The sequence below is a fragment of the Watersipora subatra genome, chromosome 2 (assembly GCF_963576615.1).
Source record: "Watersipora subatra chromosome 2, tzWatSuba1.1, whole genome shotgun sequence".
Taxonomy (NCBI): Eukaryota; Metazoa; Bryozoa; class Gymnolaemata; order Cheilostomatida; family Watersiporidae; genus Watersipora; species Watersipora subatra.
Genome location: NC_088709.1, coordinates 41,839,494 through 41,864,920, shown reverse-complemented (window position 1 = coordinate 41,864,920; position 25,427 = coordinate 41,839,494). Strand labels below are relative to the sequence as shown.

Sequence of the window (25,427 nt, the reverse complement as noted above, 5' to 3'; positions counted from 1 at the left end):
CTTTAAAACGATGGAAGAAACGATTTTTGAAACCGTGTTTTGGAATAGAATTCGGCACTACATGACTCATCCTACTCAACGTGATGAAACGAAACAACTGCTCTTCAGAAGACTCATTCATATAGCACAATTTCCATTAATCGGAGAAAGCGTGGAAGAGGAAATCGAGCATGAAATTGATGATGTAATTATAGATGAAAAATCTGTTGGATGAAAATAAAAAAAAAGATTCGGAATGATATTAAGTCTACTCCTCTAGATTTCTCCACCATTCTTCAATTTAGCTCTGTTGGTGAAGGAACCAAAAAAAAAAAAACGAAGAAAACAGAAACAATGTCGGTTATATTTCTAGAGGAGTTTATTCCAGCTCATCTTAAGGATGGACAATTATCAAGAGTGGTTGTAAAGAAAAACACAAAAAAATTCATCAGAAGAGTTACTGAAGAAACTTTTTACTATGTTATCGGATTCTATATCTATAAACGTTTCGTAACATATTTAGAAAGTCGGTGTGGATGCTTCGAGGGAGCTCGAGGATGTCAATATTGTATTAGAATAATGCAAATACGATATGGAAATGAAGGATTGACTCGACAAGAACTTCATGAGACTTTTGCCGAACTCGATATTGGAACGTGTTTGGAATCTGCTCAAATCGGACCAAGGAGTGACAAAGTCCAACTATCATTATTATCCTCACTTGATTGGAACACACCTTCAAACATAATATTAACCGAAACAAGACTTTATCCATATTTGAGAGGAGAAACCAATGATCAACATGCTACAAATCGTTACTTCAGTGAACTCCTACATATCAATGGGAAGAATTGATAATCATCACAGTTAGACTTTGCATAATTCTTTATATTTAATCACTTTATATCCAAGAAGGATTGACTCATCAAATAGAATTGAATAACTTTTTTTTGTATAGTATTTCAAGATAATTTTGAAGAATGAACTATATATATTATATTGACATACTTTTTTATGCATTTTCTTTGCCTACTTCAGTCAAGAGAGTAGTATTTTAAAAAGACACTATGACTATAATGAATTTGCACATTATAATATTTCTCATTTTACGCTTTACGGGAATAATAAATGGAAATCAAAGAATTCAATATGTTACCGATGTGAATAACTGCTTAAGCAGAACACTCAATGAATTTGAAGTTTCATTACTACTTCCATTCGAAGAAACTACTTTATATCACAAGAATAATGAAACATGCGGAAGAATATTTCCATTGGACTACATTCATTGTGGTTATCCATTACCAGGCAATCACAGATTTGCGTGTAAAGAACTACTAAATGAAGATGAAACAGATGGAAAAAACCTATACTTTAATCCTATAGTGTCAGCTTCATCGGAGCAAGTTCTAACATATTCTGAATGTGAATATTCAGTTCAAAATTCCACAATCGATATTCTAATTGATTTCAAATTATTCTACAGAGGAGAATTATGTGGATATAACTCTACTCTTTCAATGTTGCAATGTCCTCCAGGATCGAATTTTCAAGATATTGACTTTATCTGTAATCTTCAACCTATTTCAAATTCTACTACACCTAAAGATACCTTCATATATGATAATATTGGAAATAATGAAGGATTAGATTTGTTACTTCCTGTTCAGTTTCTCAATTCTTTGGGAAAATCAACTCTTATTTTAGTTCTTCGATGTGACACAGAAATTGATGAAAGATGTATTCCAAAACTTTCCTTTTTAAAACGAATGACAGAATGATTTTGAATTTTTTGTAACATTTATAGTTTATATTTTATAATAAAAACTTATCTCTCATTCAACCAAATATATAACAATCTCCGGAAAATCAACCCCTCGGTGTCCCAGATATTAACCCCCTCACTCATCCGCTAGGTAATCTCTCGCTCTCCTCGATAATCCGCGAGATCCACTCCGGAAAACCATCCAGCCCTCGATGTCCCAGATATTCACCCCCACTATTCCACCGATAATCGGCGACGATTCGCCCGACTAATCCGCGACGATTCCCCCGACTAATCCCGCGATAATCCGCGTTCAATCGGATGACTCATCCCCCGCTAATCCGATGACTCATCCACAGATAATCCGCCGATTACGCCAGGAGCGGATCCGTAACCCCTCGAATTCAACCCCCTACTCTACACCACAATTTCCCCCCAAACCCCAACATCTCATTCAACTCCACACGATTCAATCTACACCCCTAGCCAATTTAATTCACAACCCCCTTTTTCTATCCCCCCGCTGGATCCGTCACTTTTATGTGTAGATCTGCTCTCTATATACTACTCATATATACAGTGATGCTACAGGGATGCTACAGAAATGTTACAGTGATGCTAAAGTGATGCTAAAGTGATGCTAAAGTAATGCTAAAGTGATGCTACAGTGATGCTACAGTGATGCTACAGTGATGCTACTACACACTATTTAGACGAGATTTGTATCAAGGCTGGATGTACCTACAAAAATATCGTTTAACCAATCTTGACTGACAGTGTCTCTAGAAGAGTTGACGTAAGTTCTTATTGACAGCATTTATATGTAAGGTAAGTAATATTTAGTGGTATTCATATATAAAGTAATTACTATTTGGCAGTATTTATATATAAGATATGTACTATTTGACAGTATTCATATATAAGTAAAGTACTATTTGGCAGTATTCATAAATAATACAAGTACTATTTGACAATCTTCATATATAAGGTAAGTACTACTTGACAGTATTCATATATAAGGTAAGTACTATTTGAGAGTATTCATATATAAGCTAAATACTATTTGGCAGTATTCATACATAAGGTAAGTACTATTTAGTCAACTAGTAATGTCTTCAGCTGGTCCTTCAAATAGGAACGAGCTGAAGAACAAAATACAAAATTCTGTTTTGCAAACTTTTTGTTTGATTGCTTAAAATTGTTTCAACAAGCTGCAATGCAAAGACTTTTCATACTAATAAAAATACAGAATTGAAATACATGTATTTTTAGCGATTATGCTGAACACTTGATTTGCACTTCAACTCTAAGTTAAACAATCACCTTATTTAACTGAGAAGAACGTTATTAGACTAACATTTGTTTCAGAATCAGTGTCAGCTTATACATGTATGCATTCTTTTCTCATCTGTTTTCGTTAAATGATTGAGAGTTGAGACAAACATTTTCTGGCTCCACAAACTTTGAACGGAATACTTTCCGTTTAAGGTTAGTAAAAAAACACTTTGTTTGTTCCGACTACATTGACCCAATTTTCAGGTCTTGTTTGATGAATACACTTTTGATTTGGCGTGACACTTCACACTCGCTGATTTATGAATATTTATGCTACTGAGACGTTTATAGAGTTATTGACACCATTTGACAAAACCAATCTTTTCATAACTCCTATTTGTTGAACATATCACACGCTGGTTTTTCTGTTTGCAGGTTTTTAAATAGCAGTGCAATGATTTGTTAGTTATCGCAATCACACATGTCTAAAAATAGAACTTCTCTGGAAGTTTACAAGATTCATCATGCTAGCGAACTACTTAGTGGAATCTTGGAGAGATCTGTCACTCAGACAACTAGTGAACCATAAAGGCCTCGCTATGTTGGTTTATCTGTAATTGATAGTCAATAGTTCTCAATGGTAAACATGTTCCGATGTTTGTTTGTGAGTTTCTTTTATTCCGTCTGCTCATTTGGATTACAATCCTCTAAAGGTTAGTAGATAGACTTTGTGAATAAATAATTTAGTACTTTGACCCCAGAAGCATTTCAGCCTTGTAACTAAGAACAATCAGTGAACTTGGAAATAAAACATCTTTATTTTTTAACTAATGAGTGAGTCGAAGAGAATAGCCTGGATGTATCGCCTGATCACCCGTAATGTACTTCTCAGGAGATTGAAAGTTTTGGGGTTTAAGTACCTCGGAGTCTGTAATATCAAAAAAGTCATAGGCAACCTCAAGACAATTTTTTTAACACTAACAAAATACTTTTGAAGAAACTTTATTCATTGATTCTGAGGTAAACAACTAGTTCATTAGAAATTGGTTGAGAATGACCTATATAGTAAGCAGAGTTTTCAAAATGGCGGTTGAAGTTTTGAGAGGAAATGATTATCAGAAAAAAGAAAACTATGTCATGACACAGACATCAGGCTAGAGAAGTGATAAGACGGCTCAATAGACATATCTAGCTGTTACATTTTAGGAAAAAGTAAAGAGTAATAAGTCTATAAAGTGTGCTGGATAACAATGCTAAGAATGGAGATTGTACAGTGAAACTGACAATGAGGTTGCAGATTTGGAAACAGTGGTACAATGTACAAAGAGAAGTAGTTAATGAAAATTGAGTGTTAGTATTATTTTGCTTGAAGTGACAGGTCAGCGAAGGTCAGCGGATCACAGGAAAAATGCTGTAGCAATTCTTTTTGTGTTCCTCAGCATCTCTCTGCTGGTAGATTCAGACCAATATTTATGAAAGTATTACCCACCTACTATAGAAGCGGGTACTTCTTTAGATACTTTGTGACAGCTGAAGATAGCGGGCATGCGTGACAGTAAGAATCCATTTTGGATCAGAGTAATTGTGAGCTATGTGACCCGTTTTTTGTGTTAGAGTAAAGACAACAATGCGTGACCTAATCTAACTAGGTACCTGTACTTAAATAAAGCGAAAGGCTGCCTGAAGAACCCAAATAAGCTATTATTAAAAATTGAGAAACATTCATTGCATTTAATAGATACCTCTATTGATGCCTCTATTTATATCTTGATAGATACCTCTATTGACATCTCTATTGATACCTCGATTGATATTTCTTTTGGAACCTCGATTGATACATGTACCTCTATTGATATCTCGATAGATGTTTCTATTGATACTGTACATCTATTGATATATCTATTGATATCTCGACAGATGTCTCTATCGATATCTCTATCGATATCTTTGTTGATAAATTATTGCTATAAAAGAATCATGGTGAGACTAAATTGTTTAAGTTGACCCAAAAACAATTTAGCTGAGTGTAAGCTAAGCTTTCTGATCAACTTAAACACAGGTACACTTATATTTTAATGGTCTTTTACATTCTGGTGTATCATATGTATTATATGTATAGCATGTGTTCATGGTTGTCCTGAAGAATTTAAACTAAATGCTAGTGACAAACCCACATAATAGTTGATAATCCATCATTGAGATTTCCACTGCAGAACAATCTGGCTATAAAATTTATAAAAAACCTAAGTATGACACACACAATTACAAGTGCTTATGCAGCTGTCTCTTTTTATGGAAAACAGAGTCATAAATTATTTTTTTGCAAAAATGCACGCAGAAAGTAATAACCGTTTATCATGCTGTAGCCAATGATTTCTTTTATTGAATTTTTTCACAAAGTCAGATTCTAATTGCTCTGTTGAACATTTGTAAGTCGAGTCTCAGCTGGAGATCTGAGAATCAACTGCAGGGCATCTGTTTAAAAGTAGTTGCTAGTAACTCACCGGGGCTTTATAAGGTCTTATATGACCTTATATGACCTTTTATGACCTTTTATGACTAACAATGTATTGTAACTTGCTCATTGTATCTCAAGCCCTTTTTTTAGCCTTTGCAATATTACTCAAATTATTCGTGAACATGTTTGCCTACCAATATAGTAGCAGATGCTTTGCTAACATTCTCATGTATACATTGCAAAGCAATTTGCTCCTACCTTCCGCTACTCCCCTCTCAGTAGCCATGTTCTTAAGAACTTGAGAACTTAGGCAATAACAGCAACTAAACATGTTGTTATTTGTGAGCTCAGTCAGTTTTATTTGTATTTTTGTATCATTCAGTTTTATTTGTTCTAAAGAAAATTCAGTTTCATTGCTGGCTCATTCATTGTTTTCAGTTAATTAGATTATAAATAGAGAAGTTATATACATGTAGATGCCGAATTTCAGTTACCATGGCCACATGGCTACCGAAGTTCCACATTAGCCAGATCAGGCCATTACAATATGACTTTTTGCAACCTCAGTTACTGTTTAAAGATATGTTAATGTTAACGCTTTTATCTTCTTTTTTTACATTAATTTTTGGGCTAAATCCGTTATAATTGCCAATGGAGCGATCGACATAACATCGCAGGTAAGCCGCATAGACAGGAGAGAACAACTCCCTTTCAGTGCTGCTGATGCATCAGGTGCAGTGCGTATTGTAACAAGCTGTTGTTTTGCTCGCTTCGCTTGACGGGGTACAACTCCACAAATCAACTGTTTGTCAAAAGAGGCTACTCCCCTCTCATTAGCCATGTTCTTGTGCTATTTCAACTTGATTCAATGTGTGAAAACAAAATCAATAATTAGAACTTTCCAGTTTTTTTAGCACCACAAAAACTTCTGAATTCTTTTTTATTGGTTTTGGTATATGTTTGTATAAGACATAGGCAGCTGTAGGAATGGAATTTAGTTTGGACACAGTATCAGAATATTAAAAAATTATCACTTTTTAATTGTTTCAAAATTTTAATATTTTTATATCTATATCTTTTTACCCTTATTCTTATTTTACTAGTAAACGTTATTACTACAATTAACAAATAAATATGAGAGGCTTGTCTACTCGTCTCAATAATAACCTTTGGGTTCACTAAAGACTCTGTGACAAAGATTTTCATCTTTTCAGATTGCTTTTTTTTGTTCAAAGTATCACATCAATAGCAATCTCTCATTCAACTTGCCCACTCGACTCACCTGCTCGACTCACCCGCTTGACTCGCTCGCTCGATTCGCCCGCTCGACTCGCCCGCTCGACTCGCCCGCTCGACTCGCCCGCTCGACTCGCCCGCTCGACTCGCCCGCTCGACTCGCCCGCTCGACTCGCCCGCTCGACTCGCCCGCTCGACTCGCCCGCTCGACTCGCCCGCTCGACTCGCCCGCTCGACTCGCCCGCTCGACTCGCCCGCTCGACTCGCCCGCTCGACTCGCCCGCTCGACTCGCCCGCTCGACTCGCCCGCTCGACTCGCCCGCTCGACTCGCCCGCTCGACTCGCCCGCTCGACTCGCCCGCTCGACTCGCCCGCTCGACTCGCCCGCTCGACTCGCCCGCTCGACTCGCCCGCTCGACACGCCCGATTGACTCGCCCGCTCGACGCGCCCGCTCGACTCGCCCGCTTAACTAACCAGCATACATATAAACTGCTACAGCACTCGACACACTCGACAATGAGCATATCTAAATGTACAGCACTAATAATGAAATTAAAAATAAAAAACTTTAAACGTAGCGTGACCAAAGTAATATGAAAGCGAAAAAAGCAATACTTTTGTCTTGTGAACAATAGCTGCAGTTCTACCATGTTCTGTTCTACAGATTTCCTTGAGCTAACTAAGCAATAAAAAATTTTGAGCTAAGCTTTGGCTTAGCTCAACCGAGACTAATATTTTCACTGATACCCTAGATAAAACCTCTTACTCATCAGCCCTGGTCGATACGTGGATCCACTTTATCATACCATTTATTTATGACAACCTGCCAATGTGATCATCATATCTATCTCTATTAATCATTGGTCAACTAGTAGATAGATCTACTGATGTCTTATGGCAAACATAGCAAAAATACTAAAAATTATATAGTACATATAAGGCCGCCATATAGTACAGGGTCAAACTAATGTCTTAAGACTTTTATCATTCCAGCTAATTTCTGTCTGATTGACTATCATGACTATTCTGTCTATGACTATCATGTTGTCTTTTTGTCAAATGCATTCGCATCCCAATGAGACTTCACAAAACTGTTGATATATCATGGATCAGCAGGCCGATTCTAAATTTTTCAAGTTTTACATAGCTAAGATGTTATAGTACAACATACTAAAATTTGAAAATGTTCAAAAAACTTTGAAAAATTAACTAAATTTGACGCAGGATTCTCCTAATAAAGAATCTTCCCCATGTGCATCCTATGTTCATTTAATGTAAGGCTTTTTCCTTATAGATTAGCGTAAGTTCTTCATATCTACCAAGTATGAATGAGAATATTATACATATGTAAGATGAGATATTGTATAAGAGATTATGACAAGCATTGTGGGCTGTCTTGACACACCTTGTGGGGTGTCTTGACAAGCATTGTGAGGTGTCTTGACACACATTGTGGGGTGTCTTGACAAGCATTGTGGGGTGTCTTGACAAGCATTGTGGGGTGTCTTGAGAAGCATTGTGGGGTGTCTTGACAAGCATTGCGGAGTGTCAATGCTCATCTATAAAATAAAATACAATGTCATGAGAAAACATAGGGCCATGGGTACAGAAAATAGCGCTACCTATGAAAAGTGTACGACTGTGTATGTGTGCTTCTGAGCGTGTGTATATGCTTGAGGGCATATGTACACATGCTTGTAAACATGCGTTTGTTTGTGTATGTAAATATGTAGACTTGAATAAATTTGTATAATATGATCATGTGCATGCGTATTCGTGCCATTTAGTGTATGCATATGCTCATGTGAGGGCATGCACATGTATGCTTGAAATTATGTGTATATGCTTGCGTGCACATTTGCAAATGCTTGCATGTGTCAGCACAAGTTTTATGTCATATAGACATCTAAACGGCTGTGCAAAATTGACATGTGGAATCCTGACTATACAATGAAGCTCTTTGAAATGAAGTTGTCCAATATTGTTCTAAAATAATTCTTAATGATTCGATATATTTTGAGTCAATTGAAGTTCACTTTAGGAAAAAACCTTTTTTTCTAAAAGTGGATAAATTTATATCACATCATAAAAAACAATTTCTCTGAGCAGACAACTTCAATTCTTAGGAATTCCTTTACTAACACATTTGAATGACAATTTCTCCTATGAATAGCTGTAACTGCAAATAGATAGAATCAGTTGATAAAAACTTGCACAGCTGTGAAGCTAGCAGGATTAAGAAGCTTTAATGTTTTACATCAAGGTGAAGTCAGCATCTCTTCCACTAAAAAAATATTCACTAATAACATTAAAATTTACACATCAGGCTGTGAAAATCATATAAAAAGTTAATGTTTTGTTTAGAAAACCAAGAAATGATTATGTTGCAGTAGCTTTTCAGAATTCAATATAGATGTTCAACCCTAACATACTTAACAAATGCAGCGAGACAGATGTAAAACATTGTGTTTGATAGTTGAAGTTGCTTACACCCCCTAAGTTATTGCACTGATAGTAGACAATCTCTCCATTTTAAACTACAATCGAAGTGTTCATGCTGTGTATCATCTAACATTTATGAACCAATGGCAAACTGCGAGCTGATTACTTGCCACTGCCTACTAGAAATGCTAAAAATTCATAAGGTTAGAGCATTGCCTACAACTTACGGAAGAAAATATTTTGGCAAGCCTCCAACAGGACAAGCCTTGCCTTGATCATCCAGCTGCGCTCCAGCATCTTCTCAACCAAAACCAAACAGATTCAGTTAAAACTGACCAATGAGCAATCACTTTGATCTTGAACCTTGACACAGCTCAAGTCCAAAGAGATGTATAGTCTACAGTGTCAAAAGACAATCAGGAGTAGCATATACTGTACGCAATTTCTTAAAATAACTAAGCAGTATAAACACTGCTTTAAAACTGTCTGCTTGTCTTTGAAGCTCGCAGGTTATGTACAGTATTATTTTTGGGTCACAAAAACCTAATTGCGGACATTGACCTGTTGAAGGATTTGACATCAGATGTGAGCAAAATTAGTGCATCAGTAGCTGGTAGACTTTACTTGTGCACAAATTTTGATGATATAAAAAGACAATCAAGCAAGTATATCGTAGTCTGCTGTCTAGCTATCTTATAACATGTTCAATAAAATATTTTTAAAAACAAAGTGATAAGCACAGTTTTAAAATCTATGCAAAATAACAGAAAAAGTGCTTTTCACACTGATTTTATATGTCAATTTGGAGCACATCGCACACTAACACTAGACCGATATTTGTTACAGATTTCATTACGATTCACCCTGGGCACAATACAGACAGGAGTTCACCATCATCACCGTTCATGTACATCACAACTCATAAGAATTACCCTGTAGTTTACTCAAACAACATTAACTCCTCGTTGACATTCACTGGCTTTTTAAACTATCCTCTGTTCAGACTCGAATTTGTGGCACGGGATGAATTTGAATTGGAAAGCGGGTGTGTTGATGTCATTGTGATTACGGGCACTTATGGACCAGACCTAATCTGTGGAGGCATATTTAGTCGATCAACACTTTATTATACTGCTATAGGAGACAGCGTGACAATCTCATTTGTAACGGATGAGTCTCAGGGCTATTTCGGAGTTTTATTGAACTTTACAGGTGAGTTTATTATAGTAATAGTAATAATAATAGTAATAGTAATAACAATAATAGTAGTAATGAACAGATACAGTGAAAGAGGGCTAAATGTTATCATCATCATGCATAGCCTCTCTTGACAAACTGGTGCTTTTGTGCAGTTGTCCCCCATCGAGCGGGATGAGCAAAACAACAGCTGGTCACAATACTCACTGCACCTGATGCATCAGCTGCACTGAAAAGGAGTTATTCTTTTCTGTTTATGCGGCTTGGCTGCAATGTTATGCCTGTCACTCCATTGGTGATCATAACGGATTTAGCGCAAAAAATTATGTAGGAAAAATAAAATAAAAACGTTTAACCAGAGACCAGTTTCTGCAGAAAACTTTAGTAGACCTTGAGAACATAGGCAACAACAGCAACTAAACGTGTTATTTTTGTGCGCTCAGTCAGTTTTATTTGTATTTTTGTATCAGTCAGTTTTATTTGTTCTTATTGATTTTATTTTTAAATTATTCTATTCTGAAGTTCTCCTAAAGTTTACCTCAGAGACTGGTCTCTGGTTAAACGTTTTTATCTTATTTCTTCTACATAAATTATTGTGCTAAATCCATTATGATTACCAATGGAGCGACTGACATAACATCGCAGCCAAGCTACATAGACAGAAGAGAATAACTTTCTTTCAGTGCAGCTTATGCATCAGGTGCATTGTGTATTGTGACTAGCTGTTGTTTTGCTCACCCCGTTCGCCAGAGGACGACTCTGCAAAAACAAAAGTTTGTCAAGACAGGCAACATCATGCGCTGCCTCTCTTAGCCTCGTTTACTCATCTACTCTAAAACACCATTTCTTTCTATCTTTAACAATTTTAAGTCATTTTCAATGTTCTTTTGCCATGTAAACTTGGGGCCCCAAAGATCTTCTTAGGAGCCAATGGTAATCTTGCATCTTCGGCCTTCTCTGGTAGTCATAGAATGTAACTAGTGAATCTCAATCTTCTTTCTCTAATTACCTCACATCATGGTCTTTCCTTGGTCAGCTTGTATGCATTTGTGTTTTTTATTTTGACTAGGCTATGTGAAAGCTATCAATTGCATCAGCAGTAACTCTGGTCTAAGTTTCATTATTGCATTGGAACACACTTACTACAAAGACATTGAAAACTTTTATCTTCAATTCTATAATTTTAACTATCTTAGCTTCTGGTATATGCTCAATATCTTGGAAGACTATGCTTGCATCACCTTTTCCTTGCTTTTGTAACTTCCAGAAAAGTTCTGTATCCAGAAAAGTTCATATATATTTGCACTTCATCTGCACTGATCTCCTTCATTCTTTATTGGATACTCTTCAGATTTCATTTTCTCTCTCTCTCCCTCCCACTCCTCTCTCCCTCTTCCTCCCACTCCTTCTCTTTCCCTCTCTCTCTCTCCCTCTCTCCCTCTCTCTCCTTCTCTCTCCCTCTTCCTCCCACTCCTTCTCTTTCCCTCTCTCTCTCTCTCTCTCTCTCTCTCTCTCTCTCTCCCCCCTCCCTTTCTCTCTCTTCCTCTCTCTCATCCCTCTCTCTCCCTCTCTCTCTCCCTCTCTCTCTCATCCCTCTCTCTCCCTCTCTCTCTCCCTCTCTCTCCTTCTATCTCCCTCTATCTCCCTTTCTCTATCATCCCTATTCTCCCTTTTTCTTCCTCTCTCATCCCTATTCTCCCTCTTTCTCGCTCTCTCTTTCTCTCTTCCTCTATCTCTTCCTCTCTCTTTCAGAGAGGGAGAGAAAAAAAGGAGGAAGACAACCATATATGTCTCATATAAGCCAGGACAAACGCATTGCTTGCAAGTCCTTCAAGTAGACTTAAAGAGGCATGTCACTCATTGTTAATTCATGTACGTTTTTTTTCACTCCCCATATTACATGTTTTCAGTTCCAACGCTCTTTTAAAGCTGGAGAAGTTTTCAGTTGTGAATCAATTCTCATATATTATAACTCAATATTAAAGTTTGTACACAGGCAATTTTTCTATGCTGACCTAACATTAAATGTATGTGTGTTTGCAGCTATTTTTCCAATACACCTGGGCAATAACTCCAACAGAGCTATTTCATCCAAAAGCCTTATGTACCTTGCCACCCACCAGTATTATCCATTCCTATACAGCACAAACATCAACTCTTCTCTGACCTTGACTAGCATACCTTCAACTTCAACAATAACACTGGACTTTTTAGCCCGAGAAGGCTTTGAGATAGAGGCGAAGTGTTCGGATCGAGTAGTAGTAGCCGGAGTTAGTGGATACGAAAATAATGAATTAATAATATGTGGCAGAGAATTTGGACAAACGACACTTTCTTTCAGGCCGATTGGAGAGAGTCTGACTTTTACATTTATCACAGACCTTGGCTTATCTTTCACAGGATTCATTATAAAGTATACAGGTAAGTTTGTTATAACTTACACAGGTAAGTTTATTATAAGGTGCAAAGGTAAGTTCATTATAAAGTCTACAGGTATGTTTATTATAAAGTACACCAGGTAAGTTCATTATAAAGTACAAAGGCAAGTTATGGCGATCAAGAACGATCAGAGGAGACTTATCATAGATGTCTATTACTATAAATCCTTTGTAAAGCTGTACTTAGGTAGACTTTTTGCTGTTTTGCTCTTTTACACCTACTGCCATCACACAATCTGTTGTTTCAAGGCACTGTTGATCAAATGACAGTAGCATTATCTGTCTGTTACATCATCATTTATATGGTTGAAGACATCAACTATGATTAACCTGGAGGCTGTGAAATAATTTGTTTCTATAAAAATGAAGTGGAGTTTAATGTCAACAGATTTTTTTCTCAAGCCTGAGGAAGACGATGTAGGTTGAAGGGCATGCATAAGTACAAAGCATACTAGTTGTGGTTTTTTTTACCAAGACTAGAAATAATGGTAATAGGCTCTGATGCTTCTAAGCAAAGCAAAAAATGCATTGTCATTAGCAAAATAATTCACATACATAGCAGAGCTTGTTATAAATACTTAAGACTATGTGAGTGTAAATTATGAAATCACGCACTGGGCATGTTCTCTAAAGTCATACACATTCGTAGGTCAAATTTTCAGCTATCTTTGGAATAGTAAATAAAAATATGCCAAAACATTTTCTCACGACCAAACACGAGCGGAGCGATTGTTTGGGAGATTTATGATAAATGCATATGTTCACACAACGCCCGAAAAATTATCCAAACCCATTTCCAAACCCTTGTACCAAGATTTCTTCAAAAAATTTAACCATTTTTGTGTAGAGTCATTCAAGTCTAATAATGATACAAAACACATACAAACCTATTTAAATATGTTACCAAGCTTTTGAAAGGTTACAGAAAAAGCCTAAAACTAACCCATCTGATCGGATGATACATAAATAGACAGATTAATTCGGCCCAAAATCAAAATAGAAACTTGAGAAGCCTTTTTTAATCAAATTTGAGACCGGCCAACAAAACGCCAATAAGGCCGTGCGACAGATATATCTGTCGCACGGCCTTATTGGCGTTTTGTTGGCCATAATAGCTTATTATAGGCCATAATGGCTTAATAGCATAACTATTAAGTCATCCAAATTTTACGAGAAAAAAGTGCACATTTCACCAGTCTATATAATTGTTCAATTGCCGAAGGTTTTTGTAGTACTGAAGTACTGAAAAGGGATTGTTTCTTTTTTGGCGATTTTATTTTTCGAATTAATTATTTTATTTTATAAAAAAAATTATTATAATATTTAATTATAAGAATAATCATTAGAATTTACAACATCGAAGTATATAATAATTGCATTGTCTAACTGCCAAAGGTTTCTTTAATTAACGTAGACCACTTGAGGCGTAGACCGATTTACAGGTACGAAAATGTGGTACACAGTTTATCAGCCTATGTTTTTTGTCCAATTACCGAACGTTTCATTAAATTATCTTGAACATTAGCCAGACTTCTTTACATCTTATCTACAAGCTAGGGCCGAACTACAATGCCCCCTTGCGACAAGAATATTTCTTTATTTCACTCCAGTTTGCAGAAAGCTTCCAGACGCATTAATGCCAATGCTTGCTTTCTGTTACATATTGCTGTCAAAACCATTCTACATTCAACACAACCAACTTCAAACTTCAAACTGTGTATATTACATGGCAGCTTGTCATTTTACTTTTAATATTGCATTTCAGAGATATAATAAACATATTTCATTATTGTTGTTGTTAGTTAAATTACGTACAGTAGGCTAGGGCTACAGCTTGAACTAATATTTATTTTATTGTTGTGAAACATAGGTTTGAGATAGTAGTAGATTAGGTCTGATTTTATACAACTTTTTGTTTTGCATAATCGACCTTTCGAATTTCATTTCAAAACAACTTGACAACTACCATGGACATACAACCTCCCAGAACACCACGTCGTCGCACTGGCCGTCCACGTGTCTCCCAATTATTTTGGAGGAGGAGAAATAAAAGGTCATCGCAGCAACCATCAACATAAAATGATAACCTTCAACAACACGCTACTTAAAATAATAACAACAACTCATCTGATCCTGAGTATTCTTTAGTAGATGTTGTAGGTGAAGCATACAAAATCTACTAAAGAATTGTACTTTTGTAGAATTCTTACCTTATGTAACTACTTTTTAACAACCAGCAGTACTGATTCTTTTTTCTATTACCACTTTGATCGGGGCTGTATGACAGGGGAATTTCTAGTGTTATTAATGTTTTTTAGGCTTACAGTGGTGATACAAATTATGGAACCGCCTCTAATTTTCATTACATAGCAATGAATTCTGAGTTGTGTTTATTTTTTCTACAATCAAAATTTTACATAACTATAAAGAATTATATATCATTTGAATCGTCACAATGTTGGCTTTTTGATAAACTTAAACTAAAACCACATTGTATATTCTATAAAAATATTATTAGAGGTTTACTGAAAGCTGTCAGAGAGTTGCTGTACGGTTGTCATTTCTATGAGATAGTGTCCGACCAAAAGTCATAAAATAACATATTTCTTTTCTTTGAAATGGCTTTTATTGTGAATTAACTTAAAGACAGGGTTTTGTAGCCATGAAAAGTGCTGTTTTGGTCCTTAAGATGATCAATACTTGGTTGGCCAGCCTTTGTTCTCAATCACTGCTTGGCAGCGCCTTGGCATACTATCTTTCAGCGTCTGAAGCTCTTCAGGTGTCACTATTCGATGCCAGGATTGCACAATAAGTTCCATCAATCTTCTTTTATTAGATGACTTGTCTTTAGTTACGAGATTGCCTATTCTGCTCCACAAATTTTTAATTGGGTTAAGGTCTAGTGACTGAGCAGGCCAAGTCAGAGTGTTAACGTTATTGTCAGCAAACCACTTCTTTACTTTTCTGGCTGTGTGGCATGGATCATTATCTTGCTGGAACAGCCACTCTCTATCAAACAGACTTGTAGCAGATGGTATCCTCACGCTTTGTAGTAATCCACAATATTTTTCTGCATTTGTCATACCATCAACAAAGTGTAATCTACCAGGACCAGCAGCGGAGAAACAACCCCACACCATTACTGAGGTGGGATGCTTTGTTGTAGGTAAAATACATTCTGGTTTTACAATACAACTTCTGGTCTAAAATACAACTCTTCACCAGGTCTCCTTCTTACATAATTGTTGCCAGAGTGATTTTGCACAGTAAGTGTGCTCTCATCGCTGAATAATACTGCTCTCCAGTTTTCTGGTGACCAATTCACATTATCTTTTGCCCATGGTAGACAAGCCTTTCTTTGTCGAGATGATAACAAAGGTTTTCTACAAGCTTTACAGCCTCGAAAGCCATTATCTCTCAATGATTTGCGCACAGTTGATTGTGCTAACTCTGTGCCTGTTGATTCTTTTAACTTTTTGGCTAGCAGAGGACTGGTTAAATGTCTATCAACCGAAGAAAGTCTCGCTAGGCGTCTGGTCACCTGAACTGTTACTAGCTTTTTCCTTCCCCAACCAGCCCTTTCTTCAACTTGACCAGTTTCCTTCCATCTGCAGATTGTTGTAAATACACCTTTCTTAGAGCAATCTACCTCCCTTGCAATTTCCCTCTGCGATTTCCATTGTTGATGAAGGTGAATTATTACAGCACGCTTTTCTTTCGTGAGATGTTGAGGCATGATGATGAAGTTATTAGAATGACTTTTACTGAGAACAGAAGGACTTTTCAATACTATTTGGGTTATGTTGCATAATGCACAACGTCTCACTCAATGCAATTGTTGTCTTAGATGATTGTTAAACTGGGCAGATCAAAGAATTTGGAAATTCTAGACATCATTCACCAGACTACTGTTTTTGAAAAAAATGACTTGTTATGAGACACCCTGACTAGTTGCACTTTCACCTGCACTAGCGATGGAATTATGTTTGGATGCAGAAAAAAATTAAACAATGCAACAGCTGATAAAATTTCCTTTCTAATGATATATAACTTTTCATATCTGGACTGAATATAACTAATATGAGAGCCATTATACCGCATTATGTACTAAAACTCAAAGGCGGTTCCATAATTTGTATCACCACTGTAAAAGTTAACCTAGTCAAAATTTAGTAGATTTTATTGAAAAGTATAGATATCTTTCTAGAATTCTATAATTTGCAATTTCTTTTCTTTCCGAGGTGATCAGACTGCCAGGATGTTTCAAGATTAAACTCGACAAACTCGGTTGTCAGTTAAAACACTTAGAAGAAAAATATGTGTAAAATAATGTCACTAGTTGTTATTGTTGTGATAGTTGATATCAGCTATTGTGTTCAAGTTGCAGCATTACGCGTCTCTTGCATTTTCTTCATCTTTATTCTGTTTGTCTTTTGGCAACTATAGACATCAGTTTTACACAATGTGTATGCTAAATAGATCTATGGTTAGTTACACAATGTATATGCTAAATAGGTTCATGGTTTGTTACACAATGTATATGCTAAATAGAGCTATGGTTAGTTACACAATATATATGCTAAATAGATCTATGGTTAGTTACACAATGTATTTGCTAAACCGATCTATGGTTAGTTACACAATGTATATGCTAAATAGAGCTATGGTTAGTTACACAATGTATATGCTAAATAGATTTATGGTTAGTTACACAATGTATTTGCTAAATAGATCTATGATTAGTTATACAATGTATATGCTAAATAGATTCATGGTTAGTTACACAATGTATATGCTAAATAGATCTATGGTTAGTTACACAATGTATATGCTAAATAGATCTATGATTAGTTACACAATGTATATGCTAAATAGATCTATGGTTAATTATACAATGTATATACATGAACACTCAGTGACCCCGGTATGTATAGGAATACATACATGTACAGTACATACTCCTGTAGAAACCCCGGGCGCAGAGACAGTGATGACTACTAGAGCTGCAAGGGCTGCAATGATTGCTGCTGTCAGCACTGCCAGTGTGCTACTAGTAATAGTAGGTGTACTTGCCATACCTGTGGCAGTCTACAGAAAAAGACTGAAAAAGTAAGTAGCAGGCGATTGGTTAGATCTGAATGACATCATCAAATGATAAAGAAGCTTTGTACATTTTGGCACTGAAAGTATAAGAAGAAGTCTTGCTGTTTCTTAGCCCACACCTCTTATCAAGTGCTGATATCTTGAGACTTATAAATACTGCAGAGTGAAGTATTTATCAAGTGAATCTAGTGCCTAATTGAGACATCTTTCTCATCAAACTGTCTGCTACAAAAACTGCTTATATAAACAGCGAAAGTCAGTTGCGCTGACTCCCCAGGCAGGCTGGCTAATATCGGTTGAACCCTTTGTCACTGCTACATTTTCACCAGCAACCAGAATGTTTGTAGCAAGTTGATTCACATCTGATTATTGCTGCTGTTGATGCAAGTGGCCATTTTGAAGTGATTGTTGTTATTTTTTTTATAATTCATTCATCCATCCTTGAATTTGTCATCACCTCAGCTTACCTTTGAACCGTTGTTAGACCTTGCGATACATCCTAATTATCTACACTTTTTAGGATGACTGATACTGTCCTACACAGCGATACACCTCAAATCTCGCAACAAAGCCAAGGTATGTCAGTCTTGATCTACATGTAAATTGACAGATAAGTAGGCACTATAAACTACAAGTTATAAATGTCACAGTTAAACAATTCACACGCTATGTATGTTTTTGCTAATAGATTATCGACTACATGTATCAACTGACATCTATAGTCTATATAGACTATGGACTATCAAACACGCAATGAACACAATATATTTTAGACTATATAGATAAATAGGTTATAAACTAGAAAATATATTCCATAGAAAATAGATTATAGACTAAGAACTATATACTCTATAGAAAGAGAACTAGCAGAATAAGAGCTAAGCACTACAAATATTAGATTATAGACTATGAACTATGCTCTATAAACAGAGAACTAGCAGAATAAGAGCTAAGCACTACAATTATTAGATTATAGACAATGAACTATGCTCTATAGACAGAGAACTAGCAGAATAAGAGTCAAGCACTACAAATATTAGATTATAGACTATGAACTATGCTCTATAGACAGAGAACTAGCAGAATAAAAACTAAGCACTACAAATTATTATAGTCTATAGTTAATGATTATAGACAATGAACTATGCTCTATAGACAGATAACTAGCGGAACAAGAGCTAAGCACTACAAATATTAGATTATAGACTATTGGTGAGCAAGTGTAGACTGTAGATTACAAGTAAAAATTGTCATTGGTTGAGTTACCTACTGCACTTACCTACTGCACTCTGGTTGTTCGACAAACAGGACCTCGCGGTAAAGTTGATCATCAAAAAGTGAGAGCGAGGAACCAAACAAGGCCACTGCCACAAATTCATCCAGGTAAAGAATATAAAGCCACACTTATTGGAGAGTAGAATTATCATCTCGATGTAGAAAGATATAGCTACACTTATAGTAACAACTCTGGCTTAGCAAGGGCTATGTCAAGGTCAGTAGCAAAAGTCATGTCAAGGTCAGCAGCAGAGGTCGGGATTGCGTCAACGTCAGCAGAAGAGGTCGTAGGCTTCTAAAAGTGTTTGCTTTTATTTGGCTTGCATATATTATAGAGACATCTCATTTTGTAAAATTTCTAATCACCGTATTTATTGCTTTTTTTACTATTTTTGACTACCACAAGTCTGATGTTTTATCACCGGTCTGTTTCCACAAACAGCAATTACTCAACCTAATTATTAACTATTTTGCTTGCGAGACACCAGCCTGCGGCTATATTTTTACCTATATTCTATTTCACAAACATTTATCTATCAAATTTGAGTTATTAGCAGTTTCTAATTGTGCCTCAAACGTTTATCTGACGCTGCCGCCTTCACTAAACTTTATATAATTTGGAATTCTACCAGTAATAATTTAGGAATCGATTCAGTTTTAAAACTAGAAATAACTCCTCAGCAATATCTGGATATTCACAAGAGTCCTTGTAGGACAAAATTATTCATACTCTCCTGTTATACACACAATGAGCACTTTTGAAATTTTGTAGAGGAGGATGATGCAGAGACACCTGGCTATGATTTTCCTGGTATGTAATAAAATATCTACTTTAATTACATAGAGTACATAGATATGTCTGTAAGCATGCCATGTGGGAATAATGGCTGCCTTTATTTCTCACTACATGTAGGTTGTACCAACTTGCCAGCGTGCCAAGAATGCTTGCCTTCGCTTTTAAATCTAAACATCGTTTTTTTGACATCAGCGTACCACATTTTATTTAAAATAAAATTTCAGAAGAAAGTTTTTATAGACACTATCAGATGTTTTAGAGGCATTTAGTGCTTCATAAAAGCTATTAAAAGCACCAACTATAGCGTAGTGAAAGGTGGCCATAGGATGAAATTAGCTCTTCCTTATTGTTTTATCATTTATATAGATCACTTGAAATTTATGATTGGTTCATGCCATATATGGTTTTTATAATTAGAAATACAAGTAAATAAATGCTATTTGGCACGTATCCTACCATTATATCCCAAATAACAGTGGTAACATCTGGTGCGTGTATAAGCAATGAGTAAACCATTTCTATTCCTGCTAATGGCTAACAAGAAGTGACTATTTTAATCTGACAAAATGCATAATTTCCTTTATTTTACATCGAGTAAGGTTTGATTCAATGTGTGATAATAAATATCCACATGCATACTTTGTGTATTTCTTATTTAAGGATAAAATTAAGCAAACAAATTAGCCCTGGTATGTACTAGAATTGAGTTTAACTCAATTAATATTATGGTGTTTACAGTCTGTACTAAATGCCTCCACTAAATAGGTAAAATTTCAGTTGGAAGAAAATATGTAAGCTTTGTTAGAAGCTAGCACATGTAGATCGGGTAGAGTAGTTACCTGACCAGCATCTCATAGAACAAATATGTCGGTTGCGGGTTTATGTAAATTTAAAGCCATGCTTTCTCTTACAGTTGCTTACATTTTAATAGATCTGCTGTCATATATAGAGTTTGATTCAGATATAGCAGTTTTATAGATACATATCAGTTTGACATAACAGAAGATATAACAGTCTGACAGCAGATGTTTCAATCCATAAACATTGTTAGAACTGAGTTGGTTACTAAATATCGATCACTGCAAATATGAGTTTATGGTTTAAATGTTTAACTAGTCCTTTAGAAATTTTACTAAATTGAAACCCAGTTTAGGATTTCATTAAGAATTTACAAAGTTAGCAAAAGTTTGGTTTTTTTTACCTTTTGAGTTACAGTTTGGTTATGTTTGAGTATCATTGCCAAATTTGAATGGTTTTTTCGAGTTCTTTCTATGTTTATTGTTTATTGTGTCTGTCTAATTTTGGACTGAGGAATTCTCAATTGTTTCAGAAATTGTGTTGTGTTATATCCATATAAATTAAAAATTACCTATACACAATCAATCTATACACTGCGCTATGTAATGCAGGCAGTCTTATTACTCTGTCTATTACCCGATAGTAGACAAGGAAGCACGCTAATAATAACGATACAGGGCCTTAGTGGGTTCATTGAGTGCAGCAAAAGTATAAATTATTGGTGAGTTAGCAAGTTAACGAGTTGGTGAGTTGATGAGTTGGTGAGTTGATGAGTTGATGAGTTGATGAGTTGATGAGTTGATGAGTTGGTGAGTTGATGAGTTGATGAGTTGGTGAGTTGATGAGTTGATGAGTTGGTGAGTTGATGAGTTGATGAGTTGGTGAGTTGGTGAGTTGGTGAGTTGGTGAGTTGATGAGTTGATGAGTTGATGAGTTGATGAGTTGATGAGTTGGTGAGTTGGTGAGTTGGTGAGTTGATGAGTTGATGAGTTGGTGAGTTGATGAGTTGGTGAGTTGGTGAGTTGGTGAGTTGATGAGTTGATGAGTTGGTGAGTTGATGAGTTGGTGAGTTGGTGAGTTGGTGAGTTGATGAGTTGATGATTTGATGAGTTGATGAGTTGATGAGTTGATGAGTTGATGAGTTGATGAGTTGGTGAGTTGATGAGTTGATGAGTTGGTGAGTTGGTGAGTTGGTGATTTGGTGAGTTGGTGAGTTGGTGAGTTGATGAGTTGGTGAGTTGGTGAGTTGGTGAGTTGGTGAGTTGATGAGTTAGTGAGTTGGTGAGTTGGTGAGTTGGTGAGTTGGTGAGTTAGTGAGTTGGTGAGTTGGTGAGTTGGTGAGTTGGTGAGTTGATGAGTTGGTGAGTTGGTGAGTTGATGAGTTGGTGAGTTGGTGAGTTGGTGAGTTGATGAGTTGGTGAGTTGATGAGTTGGTGAGTTGATGAGTTGGTGAGTTGATGAGTTGGTGAGTTGGTGAGTTGGTAAGTTGGTGAGTTGGTGAGTTGGTGAGTTGGTGAGTTGATCATTTGGTGAGTTGGTAAGTTGGTGAGTTGGTGAGTTGATGAGTTGGTGAGTTGGTGAGTTGGTGTTGGTGAGTTGATGAGTTGGTGAGTTGGTGAGTTGGTGAGTTGGTGAGTTGGTGAGTTGATGAGTTGGCAAGCTCATATACTAAATTATTTAGTTGATTAAATCCACTTAGCATTTATAAATGCATTAAATTGTTCATATTAGCTTGTTCAGTATGAATATGCTGATCTGTTGAGAGCTCAACTGTATGATGTACTCGAAGTACTCAAATGTACTCTATGATATACTCAAATGTACTCAACTCATTCAGTATGACTGCCTGCATCTGTAGAGACCTCAGCGTATTCAGTATGACTGCCTGCATCTGTAGAGATCTCAGCTGTAGATTTCTGTAATTTTTTTTATTCTGTTTCATTTAATTTAGAAGATGAGGTAACAGCTGAACCGTACAATGAAAGAGAGGCGGGTACTTCAAATGAGGAAATGTATGAAAATGATGGGTATGCAGACAGGTAAGGATATATTATGAGATATTCAGAATCGTCTGGGGAAACTACTGTACTAGGTTTAAAGAATAAGTCTATAGCTATTGGAGGCCTCAAATGGCACCATTATAATTTAACAACTTGCTTTATGTAAGACTAGCCTAACTTTAAAGACTTACAAGCACTCTCAACTACGTATAACTTTAATGTTTTGTAGAATTGAAAGACAGGCATCACTATAGCTGAGATATATGACCCAATCACTGACTAACACAGAATTACTAAACCTAGAGAAGGAGTTCTGCTAGAAGTGTTATTATAAGAAGCAAGTTATACCCTCCAATGCAGTGTTGCCGTGCATAGTATAAAAAGATACAGTACTAGTTTGCAATAGTTGACAAGTAATTGCTGCTCAATCAGTTTGTTTGAATAACCAGTGTTCTAAGATTAGTAGGTCGCTCTCTATTGCTGACCGCTGTAGAGACTTGGTACTGAAGTAAGTCCACCAGCTAGGTGCATTTCTTTTATGGCGTATAAATAGAGTTGAGCAAGAAAGCACAACTACTAATTAGTACGCTTTTATTTATAACTCACCCTTGTTTATTCCTAGTTGTGAGTTTATAAACTTTTCTAGTTTACTTCTGACTACTTTGAGCTGTGAATAATAATTCGTTCCTAAATATCCTCACAACCACCTTCATTGTTCAGCCCATCCCCTGACATCCTTTGTTGTTTTTATTAGCACCTGACACCTGTCATACCTGCCACTCTGAATGTACATTTATTTTTGTCATGATTTATTCATGCTGACCTCTGTGACATATCAGCCTCTGCCTAGGGTTTACCATTTTGACACGTAGTCTCTAAGTCTTGGCGCTGTTTTTATTGGAATTACATTCTCGTGTTTCTACATACAAACTTTATTAAATCGTGAGGCTGGCTCTATACACACACCAGCTCTCTGATACTAAAACAGTTTTATTATAATATGCAAGCATGCCGTTCACAAATGTAGTAAGTAGGCTCGAGTCAAGTTGATTGAATCATCAACATTAGTTTTACAAGTTTGCTATAAAGTAAGAATTATTGTTATAACTAGTTCATCTAGTTACTTGTCAGTACGGTCGGAAAGGAACCATATAAATTAACTTATCCATAACCTTGTTCGCAGGAAATGTATTACAAATTTTATTTTTGTAATAAAATTTGTAATACACTTTTGGCTACTTCCCCTTTAAACCAATGCATTTTTGCACCAACTGACCAGTCTCATTGGTTGATTGTAGATTCTATTTTGGAAACCTTTTTTCACCAGTTAAATGTGAACCTGCAAATTATTTTGATTAACCATAATACTTACATTTCTAGTTGTTTTACAGCTCATTCCATATTCAACTTTTCACCAACTACCAAGTTTACTCAGTTCAATGGCCCATAATTAGGCTTTCTTATATGTGTATTTTATTACTTGTGCTCGATGAATAGATGTGAAATCCATTCAGTGTTCATAAATATTGTAAAATGCAATAATGAGTTTCTAGATATTTGATAAAATTCAGTATGTATTACTGCTACTTACCTGATTATATTAACTCGTTTTATACAGTTTTGTAAACTAGAAATTCCACTGTCATACAGCCCACGACCAAAGTGATATTGGAAAAAGAAAGGGCACTACCAGTTGAGAAATGCAATATTAGCAGTCAAATGGCACTGCAGTCTAATAGGATAACTGCAATGGTAGCTGCGATGTTAGCTGTAATGTGCTGGGTGTTATGATGTACAACAAACAACAATAATGAAAGGAAAATATTATATGTTTATATCTTCCCCTGCAGGAGGAGAAATGCAATATTAGAAATAAAATGGCAAGTTGCTGTGTAATATACACAGGCTGGAGGAGGGGCTGTATATCATTGATCATAGCAATCAATATCAAGAAGTTGTGATATTTATCTAGATTTCTGTATTTGTATTTAAAAAATTATGCTGAATTTAAAGATCTAAACATATTTTAGCTGGTTGTCATAGAAATAGATGCATATTTATAAGAATATGTCGGCCTATTACTTAATTTTGCAGATATTAAAAATGGCTTGGCAGTACCGCGATATTAGGCACAGCCGCAGTATCATCAACAAAATCTTTAGAAAAATAATAACAGTAACAAATTGCACACCATTGATCACTATATAGTTTGATGTTGCAAATTCGGATGATTATTCTTATAACTAAATCTTATAATAATCTTTTAAAATCGAACAATTATTCTTACAATTAAATATTGTAATATATGTTGTAAAAGAATCATTAGAAAAATATCATCATCATTTCCTTTACTTTCACTGCTTTGGACATCAGTTGGAATACCAAAGTACTAATTATAAGTATCCAAAATGTCAGAGTCCGGTAGAATCGGCAAAATAGAAACGATTAATTTTAGTACTTCTATGTGAATTACAGAAACCTTCGGCAATTGGACAATGCCATAGTCTGGTGATATGTGCACGTTTTCTCGTGAAATGCGCACAACTTAATGGTTCTACTTCCTGTTGCACGGCCTTATCGGCGTTTCCTTGGCTAGTCTTAATTTTGATTAAAAAAAGCTTGTCAAATTTTTATTGCGATTTTAGGCCAAATAAATCTGTCTAT

At 35.9% G+C, this 25,427-nt stretch overlaps 1 protein-coding gene across 1 annotated transcript; it reads left to right on the top strand.

The window, feature by feature from the left end:
• Window positions 1-3,651: 3,651 nt before the first annotated feature.
• On the top strand, window positions 3,652-23,769 carry LOC137387755 (uncharacterized). The gene is made up of 9 exons (XM_068074260.1): window positions 3,652-3,732; window positions 10,003-10,368; window positions 12,397-12,774; window positions 17,759-17,900; window positions 18,415-18,470; window positions 19,203-19,277; window positions 19,942-19,980; window positions 22,715-22,802; window positions 22,993-23,769. Exons 1-9 carry the CDS (start codon window positions 3,657-3,659, stop codon window positions 23,015-23,017), a joined length of 1,245 nt encoding a protein of 414 aa, XP_067930361.1. The 5' UTR covers window positions 3,652-3,656; the 3' UTR covers window positions 23,018-23,769.
• Window positions 23,770-25,427: the final 1,658 nt, after the last annotated feature.

Excerpts from the sequence above, each read along its gene's own strand:
- LOC137387755 (XM_068074260.1), top strand. The coding sequence starts at position 3,657 with ATGGTAAACATGTTCCGATGTTTGTTTGTGAGTTTCTTTTATTCCGTC. Across the intron at positions 10,369-12,396 it reads AGTTTTATTGAACTTTACAG|CTATTTTTCCAATACACCTG; the intron begins GTGAGTTTATTA and ends GTGTGTTTGCAG. Across the intron at positions 19,278-19,941 it reads ACTGCCACAAATTCATCCAG|AGGAGGATGATGCAGAGACA; the intron begins GTAAAGAATATA and ends GAAATTTTGTAG.